Below are 13,419 nucleotides of genomic sequence, written 5' to 3' on the forward strand. Positions count from 1 at the left end.
TTTTGTTCCTTCACCAGAGGGAGACCTTCACCCACAGACACTATTTTCACAGTGGGAGGATTAGATATAATCTTGATTTACTGCCTTTGCACTTGTGGAAATACCCAATGCCTGCTTAATACAAAGTTCCCATTCCACATGCTGCCTAAGACCGGATATGCACTGCCTCTGACTCCTAATGCTGTTTAAGTTATTACCGAGAGGAGCCTTGCTATTCATGAATGTGAGAGTTCATCTAATTAGCTGATTTCAGTTCATTTGGCATTAAATAATTCCCCAAACTCCCATATGTTTGAACAATATGTTCAACAGGGGGGATGATTCTCTGAAAGCAATTAAATAGTTATTTTAGGAGAGCTTGTCATCGGTCACTCATAAGCATCTCTGCTATTCCTGTCTATGATGAATGCAGGCGGCAGTTACGCAGAGAGCGCTTAACCCTCTCTAATAGCCACTGGCAGGCATCCCAGTGTAGGCTGCCACTTCGTCCTGGTTATAGCTCACACTGGCATTTTATATTTTTTTCAAACCTCAAGTGTATTTGTTCTAGGCTGTTCACAGAGCATTTGTTATTTCTAAATCACTGCTTTCCAAACCCACCCCCATAGCTTGCCTGCCCTGCTTAAAGATAAATGCTGACATTTTCAGTTACCCCATGCTTTGCTTGTACAGCAAGAATTTTCAGTTTTGGACTATGGTTGCCTATGTGGAAGATGGAAATTTTTGAAGTTATCTCCAGTGCTTCTTAGGGAGAGAGAGAGACCGTGTAATAATGTTCAGGTCTGTTTTAGGTACAGTAGATAAAAGATATCCCTGCTCAGATATATACCTTGACTTTTATTGCAGCAGCAAACTATATAATGAACTAGAGTGTGACCATTACTAATTTGAGCAAGAACAAGCGATATCAATAAAAGCAAGTCAGAAATTAATAACATGTTAGATGTACTCATAGAAAAATTGTTTATACAGGATCTCAGAAATGATGGTATCTTTTAGTACTAATTCACATCTTTATCTTGCTCAAGAGATTGCTTTTTTGACCAGGGATGACATATTTAAATGTCTTTTCTAGGTTGGGTTAGAGGAAGTGTAGGTAATACCGATCCTAGCTCTTGTGTAGCTTTGTTCATCTGAGTCCTGAATTGCTTTATTGCATATCTTCTGTATCGCTCTCTCTCTTGCATGTGAAAATCCATCAAAAAAAAAAAAAAAGATCAAATAGCTGTTCAAAAACACATAAGCAGTAGGAGAACAATGAGTAGTCTTTTGGGTTCTCATTGACTACTATGCTATAAAGCACCCCACCTTACTGTTTGGGGGAAAAGATTAAAAACAAAGACAGAAAATGAAAGAGGGAGGTATTCACTGAGGTGGTATTATTTCCCTTTAATTAAACTTCATTTTCTTTTATCTGTTTCATGACTCCGCACTGTAAATAATTCACAATACAGAAAAAACTGAACATCAGCTTTGGGTAGAATGATTTTAAATTTAGATCTAAAGTAGGAATGCGTTGAAAGCTATATATTTGTGTGTTTGATTATGCACATTTATAATGAACTGTCTGTCTATTGTGCTATCACTATATAACCTATGTGTCTGTGCATTGGCAGAAAATAAATGTTTTCAAAACCAGAAGAGACATACTCAATTCGGGTGTGTTTGAAGTGTTGCTTTGTTCCATAATAATTTGTTTTATCGCTTACTGGCATTAAAAATATTTGTAGAGCGTGTTTTTAGGAGAAAAGAATCTGATGGTATGATTAGCAGATCAATCATTTCTATAATATTCTTGGCTTTAGTCATTGATGATATTATCAACAAGAATAAGGATTCAGCAGCTGGTGTGTGACACACCAGCCAGATCTTTGCTTTCCTCTGCTCTGCCCTGTATTTCTGAAGAAGCATTTGTCATTTTATTTGTCAAAACCTAGAGCTGAAGTCTAAGCGTAAACTCAGTCTGTGTGCTTGAGCAGTTCAGGATTAATGGCTGTCGTCCAGACCAGCCTCTGCATGTGTGGCGCTCCCCAGGAGGAATCCTGGAAAGGGCTGTGCTCTGCCTGAAGAAAAGTGCAGTTTGCAACTAAATTCCCATTCACATATGTATGCCCCCTCCTTCACGTGCTTCTCTTTTGTCCTTTCCCAACTCTAAAGCCTCCAGTCAGATGGATCGGAGGTGCTCCTGAGCCCTGAAGTCACCTGTGGTCCCCCAGACATGATTGTCACCACTCCCTTTGCATTGACCATCCCACACTGTGCGGACGTCAGTTCTGAACACTGGAATATCCATTTAAAGAAGAGGACTCAGCAGGGCAAGTGGGAGGTGAGACCCTATTCTTCCTTTTTAAAAAACAGGACTTGGGTTCCACCTATGGGATAGATTTAAGCTTACCTTCTCTTAGCACCAAGAGTCAGCTATGAAATTTGCAACCATCTTCTTATTTTTTGGAGAGTTGGTGGGATATATTGGTATTGGCTAATGATTTTCAGGATAATGGTTTTATAATACAGTTGTAATTACCCACATGTATTCTTATGTACCTGTCTTTGGTAAATAAATCTTTATCACTGTATCGGTTTCTGTCATCATATGGCTAACATGGGATTATATAAATAGGGATTATATAAAATCTTATGTTTTTGTCACCATAGGGATTATAACAAATGTACGTGTAAGTATTCAGGGACGCAGTAGGTGTTAAATATATTTGGTTGAATTAATGAATGCATTGAAAATTGTCTGTTTCCCTGTGTATATGAGCATATGTAAAAAAAAGTTACAGTACAAGAACAAAAGATACAAGAAAATAAGGATAAATGAGAGGAGGGTAACAACAAGGGAGACAGTCACGGCAAAGAAAGATTGCAGTGGAATTACTGTTTTAAGTGAAACCTGATTTATCTGTTTGATAGGGATCCCTTTCATGTCTTTCTGAAGTCAGTTTGCATGAAAGCAGGTGAATTATCTTGTTGGAACACAATGACCTGTTCCAGCTAGCCCTGGGATCTTAACCTCCCAGGAGGTGTTTCCTGCAAAAGAAGTAAAAGGAAAATCGTGTTTCTCTAGAAGAAAAATCCCAGTTGCTGTGATGGATTACATTTACCCTTTCCAGCTATGTCTTAAAATGAGTCCATATTCCTTGTTGAAAATGCATTCTGCTATTTATTCAGTCCTTGTAAAACCACAGGCAAATTTCCTGGGGCATAAAGTTCCACAGGTTTTCCAACAGGGCCAGGTTTTGGTCTCTTTTTCATAATGTTTTGCTTTGCCTGGATTTTCATCACTTTTCGTTCTTCTCAGCACTTCCACACAATCTTTTATGTCCAGATGGTGTTATATTTATGCTCTACCAAACCAGCCACATATACCTAAGTTCTTATCAGGGAGGGTGAAATGGTCTTAATATATCTTATCCAAACCATTTATTTAATAATTTCTTGAGAGTGATTTTGATGGAATGAACGGGGATAAAATATTTGGAAAATGTATATATATATTGCTTTAAGGATATGAAAGAGGTCATCAGAAATAGACTTTTTTTTTTTTTGACACCTAAAGTTGATTTATTTTAAACTAAAGTTTGTTGCTGGAAAAAGTGATGAGATATTGTATCAGTGAGGATCTCCATAGGAAATAAATAGCCTAATCAAAGAAAATTTGAGGAGGGTTATTTGTAAAGGATCCAATTGTAATGTGGGCATGCTAGGAAACCATAAGACAAACCACATGAAAGAGCAGCAAAGCTATTACATCATGCCTATTTGTCAGGTAAAATATAAGGTGTCTATTTAAATTGGAATTTGGGCTCAATAACAATTATAAATATTTTAGTATACACATACTTCCCCCAGCCTCCCTACTGTTTTTACTAACTATTGCAATCCGAAGTCTGCTCCCCGAAAGGGATAAAGGAAAAAACAAGAGTGAGGTTCATGGAAGACCAGAAGGCAGAGATTTGAATAAATTGTAAGAGACATGGTAAGTGGAGGAAAGAGACAGTGTGAAGTACCCTCACAGGGAGAGGAACCTTGGATGAAGAACCTGGCCTCACTTTCCTCCTACATCTTGAGCTTCTATAGAGGCTTCCCAATTTCTGAACCTCAAAGGACCTGCTTCTTAGGGCACAGAACACAGGGAAGGAGGAAGGACAGAGTAGATCTGGAGGAACAAATACAAGCTATCTGGCCCAGATAGGATTACAAGAAATAGACATTTTAAAAAATATAAACATTTTCTCATTGTTGTTCATGTTTGATACATTTTTTTTTAATTCAGCATTGAACAAATTAAGCACAAATAGAACTTTGAAAGTGATGTTTGCTATAAGCTATTAAGTAGAATTCCAACACTTAATATAACCATTTCTTTAGTTTCTGATGTAAGTAGTTATTTTGATAGAAGAGGAGCATTTATCAAGAAAATTAGGGCAATAAAAATATTCCGAAAAAGTTTATGTCCTTGCAAAGAAATTGTTAAATCACACCTTATTTCCAAAACTGAGAAAATTTAACATACGTTTTCCTAACAGGAAGTGATGTCAGTGGAGGATGAATCCACATCCTGTTACTGCCTTTTGGACCCTTTTGCCTGTCATGTGCTCCTAGACAGCTTTGGGACATATGCCCTCACCGGAGAACCAATCACAGACTGTGCCGTGAAGCAACTCAAGGTCGCAGTTTTTGGCTGCATGTCCTGTAACTCTCTGGATTACAACTTAAGAGTCTACTGTGTGGACAATACCCCTTGTGCATTTCAGGTCAGCCTTTTCTCTGTAACTCTTTTGGTGTCATGTAGCATGGGGTTTCCTAAAAATTAGTATCAATAGAGATTTCTGTTGCTGAGGGTCTGGAAAAATAAACCCATATCACTCGCCTTTTGGAGATACCTATCTTGAAGCAAGAGCTATACTACTGTATGTCCAACAAAGTGCTAAAGTACTTGGCAGTCAAAAAGAGAAGTGTTAAATTAGTGCATATAGAGAACTTGGTGTGCTAAATTATACAGCCGACTAGAAGTGTAGTCAGAATTAGTCAGAATTCAGAAAACAGACACAGCTACAATAGGGTCTTTGAGACCTCTTTGTGAACCTTCATGGATGGATGAGATTTAGGAACAAACGAGAAAGGAATATCTTGTCAAAAAAGAAGAATGGCATGTGCTACAGACATCAGAATTATTTGATGTGCAGAGGGTAGTGAGAAAATTGCTTGAATCAACTGAAGGTTGTAGTTAGAAAACAATTATAAATCATACCTATCAGCAGGCAGCAAGATCATATCCTGGACACATAGCATATTAATTATTAGGGCTACTAGGGCAGAGATGGTTCAAGGTTTTTTTTTCCATTTTTGGTACTTTTAATCATGTAAGATTTATTTGAAATTAGCTACTCACGAAGAGTTGCAGGTTTATTAATAGCAGCAAAGATAATGCAGAAGTAAGTGCCTGTGTAAGCCTTGCCCATATATAAATAGCATAGCTCTCCTGACACACCTCATCCAAGATCTCTGCTATTCCAGTCTTGGATCATTAAGTCCATTATGCGGAGCATTTCGTCAGTAACTAGCTTTTAAGACACTGAGCTGGAAAACTCATGTTTACCAAGAGAAGAGACACAATGACCTGAATCATGAACATAAACCAGTAAAGGTGACACAGTGCCAACCTATATTTCCAAACCTTCCCCAACTATCTCTTACGTAGCACAGGTTATGTTGAAGGCCACACTTAATATTTGGCTGCCATAAAAGAGCCCCCCCCCCACACACACACACACATAGAGGTGCCATTTCATAGAATATAGAAATTCAATGTAAGTAGTTACTCCTCATCCTTTGATTGGCATATTATACTCTTTGTCTGCTTTCACCACCCTAGTAAGAGGATTTCTTCAAGATAAAATACATAACAAATTCAGTAATCACAAATAAAGAATGGATTCAGGGTGTTACTACCACTTAACAGTTACAAAATGCACCATGACTCAAGTTGGATGTTTAGTAACTCAGCCAGATTTCAAAGGCTGAGTAAACTGAAGTAAACATGGAAGACCATGGATGATTGCCAGTCTTCTGGCTCACATGGGTAGCCCACTGCTGCCTAGTGTGACAATGAGGATCTGTTCATCCCAACTGCCTTGGAAGTCAGCCCTCATCACCAACTTGAAATTTTCTTTGAATAATGGTCTCACTGCTGATATATATACCAGGGAGTTAAACATTTGCCTAAAAAGTTTATTCTAAGAGACGTTCAGATAAATCTATTTTCATTCATGTTGATGGCTACCAGATTCTACAACAGCTCAGCTGTTCACAGATGAATATGAATCGCAGTGGAAGTCATGAAAATGAGGTCCTAAACACAGCTTTCCAAACCACTATCCATTCTGGCAGGTAATAAACTCTTCTTAGTCAATGTTAGGGAAAATGGTGTTCTCCCTCTAAATTGAATCTAAAGATATTAATTTCATCATTTAGATAGATTTCTTGAAGCTCCTTCATTTTGCTTTAGAGAAATGTTTTCCAGTAGAAATACCTTTGACCCTATTTGTTGTAATCTATTTCCCTCCAGTGATTCTTTCCCTCTTCTATTTTGTCAAATAAAGCTAATTTTAAAGTCGGGTTTGGTTTTACTTGTTATTGACAGGATGTATGTGACAGCTGTCATGAGCAGCAAAGGCCATGCTTCCCCCTTGGGGTTCTGAGAGAGCATTGACCTGGGTTGAATAACTTTTTTGACTTACGGAAAGATTAAAACATAACTTACAGCTTTTTTGAACACAGCTATTTACTCCTTTGTCTTAGTCTCCAGATTTTGTTTCAGAAAGGATATTGCTTTCTGGATTTTTACCCTGCTAAGTGAATGCCTTCAGGCCCTTTTACACAGGTTCATTTAAACCGCCTTACTATCCCAAATCATCCATATCTTATTTTTCATGGCTTCATATGTGGTATTTAATTAGAGGGGAATATTATATAGTTACTAACCCATTACAAGAGTTCCGCTTTACGCCTTAGCATCAGTTCACTTCCTGAACCTCTAAAAGACTTCACAAGTTAATATGGGCTCCCTCAACTTGTGTGGTGTGAGCTGAAAATACTGTACACAGTGGTGACTCATTCTCTACAACTCTGATAGAACCCTGACTTCTTCATCAAAAGTAACATGTAGTTCTTCATGAAGCACTCTGCAGCACTATAATGAAAATGTTTATTGTAATTTAAAAATAGATACAAGCATGATTGTACAGTCTCTCTATTGTGGTGCCTTTATCATATCTCAAAGAAATGGTAACCTCAACTAGAGCTGTGCTCTTAACCAAGAAGGTTAATGGGCATGGTGCATCTTTCATATTGTTCATATCTCGCTGGCAAATTATGTTCCATAAAATCCTTAAAAACCTACCCTTTCCCGGAAAACACTAGGAAAAGGATAGCTTTCAAACCCAACTCTCCTGTCCTCTTAAATCAAAGCGAGGGCCTGGCAATATAATGGCCCCACTAAAAAATATTCCTTGAGAGGATTTAAGTAATCAAACAAAAACATTCTCCATTTTCAGCCATGTCCTCCTTCCCTATAATTCCTGCAGGGCTACTACACTGTTTCTCATTTGCTCTGAGGATATTTTATCTGAATCATAGTAGCAGTTTCTTTGAATGACAAAAACAAATATCTCAAACACCTTGGCAAAACATAATTAAATTAGTCTCAGATTTTTTTGAAGATCTGTTCTGATAAATATATCTAAAAACATCTCTATGGAAATTACATCAGCTCAGGTATGTTCTTTAAAATTAAAAATGCCATCTGCCTGAAGGTGAAAAGAGAAAAACCAAAAGACTTCTCATCCTTCCCACCCCTGTGTCTCTGTAATAATTAGAGCTGCTATTTTATGTTTGTATGTTTGACATTGCCTCCTTTGATGAATTCGAAGTAAAGGTTGAGAAGTGGTGTTATATTTTCAAAGCAGTAACATTTTAAGAACTTTTTGTTACTGTTTCATTTCTCTCTCTCTCTCTCTCTCTCTCTCTCTCTCTCTCTCTCTCACACACACACACACACACACACACACACACAGCTCAAACAAACCTTGACATAGAAAAAGCAAGGAATTAAGCACTTGCCCTATCTTAGAAAGAAAAAATGAAAAACAACCAGATTTTTCTTTGTCGCTCCCAGCACTCCTATTCAGTACTTCTCGGTACTCATTACTTACTTGGCATTAATGTGGATTTAGAATCTAATTTCAAAGGATTTCCTCCAGATGTAGTTCTCGTGTTTATCAATAATGCAACCTTGGGAAATACTGTTCACGTAAAGCATTTAAAGGAAAACACCGCAACGACATAATTTCTGTGTGTGTGTGTGTGTATACATGCGCAGGCTTAAGTTCAAACAGTTTTGTCTCATAAATATGTAAATTTGGCCTGCCTGTTTTAGTATCCCTGAAGCACACCTGAATATTGCGGCCTGTCTCATTAAATCAACATAAAGAGCTCAGTGAGCACAAAGCACAAGTTTCTTGGCCACAACTCCTAGAACTGGATGACTATCAACCCCCAACGTAAAATGCTGAAGTAGAGAGACTACAAAAATTATCAACCAGAGCCTTTAGGTACGTTTTATATATAAGAAAGCAGCCAGACCCTATTTTCTAGTTTAATTACTACAAATATTGATTTAACAGTAGAACCACAGATTTAACAGGATGACCTTGTTATATAGGAGGCAGACTAGAAAAATCAAATGAATTGTCAGGCCTCACTTTTGGGGTGATACATCCCTGAATGACTCAGAACTAGAACTGTTTGAATCATCACATCCCAAACCAGCCAGGAATCAGAATCATTTGAGAAACTTAAAATCAGATGTCTAGGCCTAGCTCGTTAGAGTTAATGGCGCAACTAGGAATTCTTTGTTAAGTACAATTTATTCTATCTGGACATTATTTTAAAGCTTGTTCTCAGGAGTTTATTTCTTTAATTCGGAAGCCAATTGTGTCTTTAGAAGTATATAAATACAATAATTCATTATTGGGCTTCTTCATTTTAATAATTGTTTTGTTATAGAATAACTATGCTTATTTAATATTTTGTTCAAGATTATGGTACACTGTTAATTGTATTTAGTTGGTTCAATATGTGGAGATCAAATAAGCTAAAAAAAAAAGCTAAAATAAATGATTGTATTCAAATTTGGAGCTCTAGTGCAGAAAATTTTAAAAAGTATCATTTTCGTCTGTGATAAATATAAGTAGATATCCTTTTTAAAAATTCCTGATATTCTCCACTCTGCATTTCAGGGACTCCTTAGTATATATAACCCTAAGGCAAATGCAGACATATTGTCTTTACATATACCTAGCCAGTAAAAAATTATTTATGGGACAGAGTTAATAGCAGTCCGAGCAACACATGATTTTCTTAAAAAAAAAAAAAAAAGTATACTATAGGACAATGCAGAGAAATCTAGTAGAATAAATACTAAAGCGTGAACAAGTTGCTCTGTTCTAGTCTGAGCTCAGTCAATAACTATGTGGTTTTGGCAAATAACTTTCTTGAGGAGGAAGGAGAGGTGTTTACATTTTTCACCTGTAAATAAGGTATTTAGTGATTGAAAATCTGATGACGTTTTCTTCTTGTGTGATGATTCTACATAGTTTCTCAATATTAAAATAATCTAGCTCTCCCTGCTAAGTGATACATGACCTCAAAGAAATCACTTCATCTCCTGATCGCAGCTTACTTCTCTGTACATTCAGGCAAGTTAGATTTAAAGAAGAGGGGTACACAGTTTAGGGAGCCTAGTCGAATATACTTTGAACAGTAAATGCTGTTGTTATTCTGTGACTTTAATATGATTTTAATAAGCATGTTTCTTATTTGTACTTGTTTCTAACCTTGCACTAAAATTGCAAAAAGAGACTAGTATATTATCATGCTAATTATTTTGCTTGGCTCTGAATAAACTCAAGTAGGGAACCAAGGCCTAAAGAAAATAAGTAACTTGCCGAAGTCCACATAGAAATGTAATCAGAATCCTATGTTTCCATTTTCCGTTTACAAGATTAGTACTCTTTTAAAGTATATATAGTCCCCAGAAGAATTATATACCTTAACTCTTGAGCAACCCTAAAATACAGGTTCATAGCAAGCAAGAATTCATGATTTGGTCCCTGCTTTACATTATCATCGCCAGCCACACATTCTAACTTCTGTTCCAGCTGTCTGACCTCCGTGCTTTGTGCATACCCTGCTTAGTGTCTGAAATGTGCCCTCCCTCCTTTTCCTTGTGGCTAGACCCTATTTTACTTCAAGGTTCATCTCAACTACTTCCGTGATTAATTTCCTCACTCCCTTCCTGGCCTCTCCTCCCAGCTATGTTAGGCACTGTCTTGCCTTAACCTCCCAGGAACACATTATGCTACTTAGATAATACATGATGCTCATACACCTGCTCTTCTGACTCTCTCACTAGACTGAGCTCCTCAGTAACAGACATAGTTCATTTCTGTATACCCAAAGTCCAGCTCAAGCATAGGTCCAGTGGACACTCAATCTCAAAAGAAGAAACAAGTGACCAGCATCTGTAAAAGACCTAAAGTCGGCATTTAGAACGAATTTCCCTGCCTCCCCACACCTCCACTTCCCTTCCACTGTTTGAGGCTCCTTCCTACCAGACACCAGCTACTGTATGTTTTGTCCAAGTCTTAGATCTACAACATGAATTATGTTGCACAGCACTGTTTAGTACAATAATTTCTAGCTACATGTGGGTATTTAAAGGTAAATTAATGAAAAATTCAGTTCTTTAGTCACTCCAGCCACATTTCAAGTGCTTAATAGCCACTGTGGCTAGTAAATACTGTATTGGACAGCACAAATAGAGAGCATTTCCATCATCACCAAAAGTTCAGCACTGACCAACGGGCCCCAAGAAACACCTCTCTCACTAGCAAGATCAAAGAACTGGAGAAAATTGGAATTGAATCATTTGGTCCTGAGAAAAGATACTAGCAACCTGTTAACAGATTATGTGTACATGAAGAATAAAAGCTGGGCAGTTGCTTCTCAGAAATGTTTTTCTTAGTTATTCTACATGTAGACGAGATTTATAAGATAACCTTTGAAGCTTTTACTTGCCAATAAATTTGTGATTAAAATTTATATTGTATTTATAAACTTACTTGCCTGACTTCATACAATCTTCTTTTTAGAACTTGTAAAGATTGTAGGACATAATTAAAAGATTTCATTTTTCTTATTAATTTTAGATCTCTACAAGGAAATCATAACTAAATTAATGGTGATTAAAAAAAATAGATTCAGGGAGGTCTCATCTACAGTAACACTAAAAGCCTCACCTCCACAGTAGTTTAAGATTTTACAGAGTCCATATCAATTATTTCACTTGTCCTATCATTTCAATGTTTCCGAACACCACAAATTTGGAACCAATTAAATGGTTTGCTTAGTAGAATATATGTAAATTGCATTTGTATGAGGTATAAAGATTTCTCAGTGAAAAATACTGGAGTATTTATCTCAGGAATTTTTTTTTTTTTCTGAACTAAAACCGACTCTATAACTTATTTTTTCTTGGCCTTTGGCATAACTTTAAGAACATTATTGCAAATAAACATGATATACGCACTCTGTAACATCTATTTTGAGCCAAAGAATAAACATGGATCATGCCTCTGCTAGTGACAAACAAGTGAACCAGAGAGAAGATGCTTCTACCTTTATTGTGAAATACGATGTGTCAGATTAGGTATGAAAACATTCCCTAATTATGGACCTATCGGAATGAAATTTAAACAATTTTTAAAAACTCAACAGTGTTACAACTTCTCTGGGGCAAAGGTGGTCTTCTAGTTTTGAAGAAAAGCATAGTGTTTCAAGGATATGGAGTGTAAAAGAAGAGTGTGTCCATGATGCTATTCTTTATTTCTGGGAGACACATTGGAGTGAGCATGCATAGGGATGGAAAGATGACATGGAGGCGATTGGATACTTTATTGCTGTGCCTCTTCTCTTTTCCCTGTCCTGTAGGAAGTGGTTTCAGATGAAAGGCATCAAGGTGGACAGCTACTGGAAGAACCAAAGTTGCTGCATTTCAAAGGGAATACTTTTAGTCTTCAGATCTCTGTCCTCGATATCCCCCCATTCCTCTGGAGAATTAAACCATTCACTGCATGCCAGGTACTGGCCGAATAGATTTCTAACAGAAAGAGCTTTGCTTTAACCAGCGAGCATGTCACAAACCCTGGTGAGGGTACTCTTAACTTCCCTCCTCTTTTAAAAGTATGGATTTAATTTCAGAACCGTCACAGAAATGTAACAGTTTGTGCTACATACAGGGGAGTAAACATATTGTCATAAATTCACAGATTCCTAACAGGTGGGAACTAAAGGTACTTGCATGTCAGGTAATGACGTTTCCCGTCTTTCCCGTTTAAATTGTTGCTTCATAGAGGTCGAATGTGGTAATTTAACAATTTAGAGTGAGGTTTGTTAGTTTCTTTTCATTAAAATCAGCTCATTGTAAAACATTGTTTTAATCGTGTTCAGCAATGAATGAACTGGATGGATGTCAGTGAGAAACTTTGTAAGGGTGATTTCGAGTTATAGGGAGCTCTGACTGTCCAAGTAGGAACAAAAGATTTTTGTCCAGAGTATGTGAAGTGCTGGCTGTCAAATGAACAGGGCAAGATATGAAGAAGAAATTACAGATTGAGAGGCAAAGAAAGGATAATGCCTCTTAGAATCCTTACATAAATATATAAGGACACATACATTATTATTCACATATCTCTATACCAGACTATTTAATACAACATTGCAAAATGACTTAAAGAGTCTCCTTGGATAACTTTTAGGGAATTTGAGTACTTAGCATAAAAAGATACCAATATGTGAGCTGCACTGAATTCTATGGTAATTCCCAGTGATAAGTTCTGTCATCATAAGCAGCCAACTGCTCTACCATAGAGTCTTAAACCAGAGTCATCTGTGCTTCAAGTGACAGGACATTTCCTAATTCTGGAAATGCTTCTGGTGGAGTTATATTGATCTGAAATCAAAGGAGACTTTCAAACTTCTTTATTCTGCCCATCGATATAACCTACAGAGCCCTGTGGGGTTTTTAACCTTTTCATCCTTGCAGCATTCATTTGTGGGGGATGGGGCGGGCGGGGGCGGGGCGGGGAGGGGATTGCAGAAGGCATACCAGCTTGTCAGAATGAGAACAAGCCAAATCGCAAAAAGAAAAATCTTGACTGCACCATAAGAGAAAAAAATTGAATTACCAACCTTTTCAACTTTAAAATTCAGATTTTTCAAATTAGACAAGACTGTATTTTCCTATTTACTTTTCGCATATCTCATGACCTTGGGAATTGTCCCCCTATGTAC

General features: G+C 37.2%; 1 protein-coding gene across 12 annotated transcripts in view; it reads left to right on the plus strand.

Annotated features, from left to right (window-relative positions):
• Window positions 1–13,419, plus strand: part of UNC5D (unc-5 netrin receptor D) — a 472,257-nt gene that overhangs the window by 428,341 nt on the left and 30,497 nt on the right. For 11 of the 12 annotated variants that reach the window (XM_016128798.2, XM_016128799.2, XM_016128807.2 and 8 more), the window contains 3 exons: window positions 2,158–2,326; window positions 4,533–4,760; window positions 12,058–12,207. In XM_016128798.2, coding sequence (XP_015984284.1) covers window positions 2,158–2,326; window positions 4,533–4,760; window positions 12,058–12,207 — 547 coding nt within the window. The remainder of the gene's footprint in view (window positions 1–2,157; window positions 2,327–4,532; window positions 4,761–12,057; window positions 12,208–13,419) is intronic. The other variant, XM_016128802.2, reaches the window with a different exon arrangement.

This window comes from Rousettus aegyptiacus, unplaced genomic scaffold, assembly GCF_014176215.1.
Source record: "Rousettus aegyptiacus isolate mRouAeg1 unplaced genomic scaffold, mRouAeg1.p scaffold_m13_p_11, whole genome shotgun sequence".
Taxonomy (NCBI): Eukaryota; Metazoa; Chordata; class Mammalia; order Chiroptera; family Pteropodidae; genus Rousettus; species Rousettus aegyptiacus.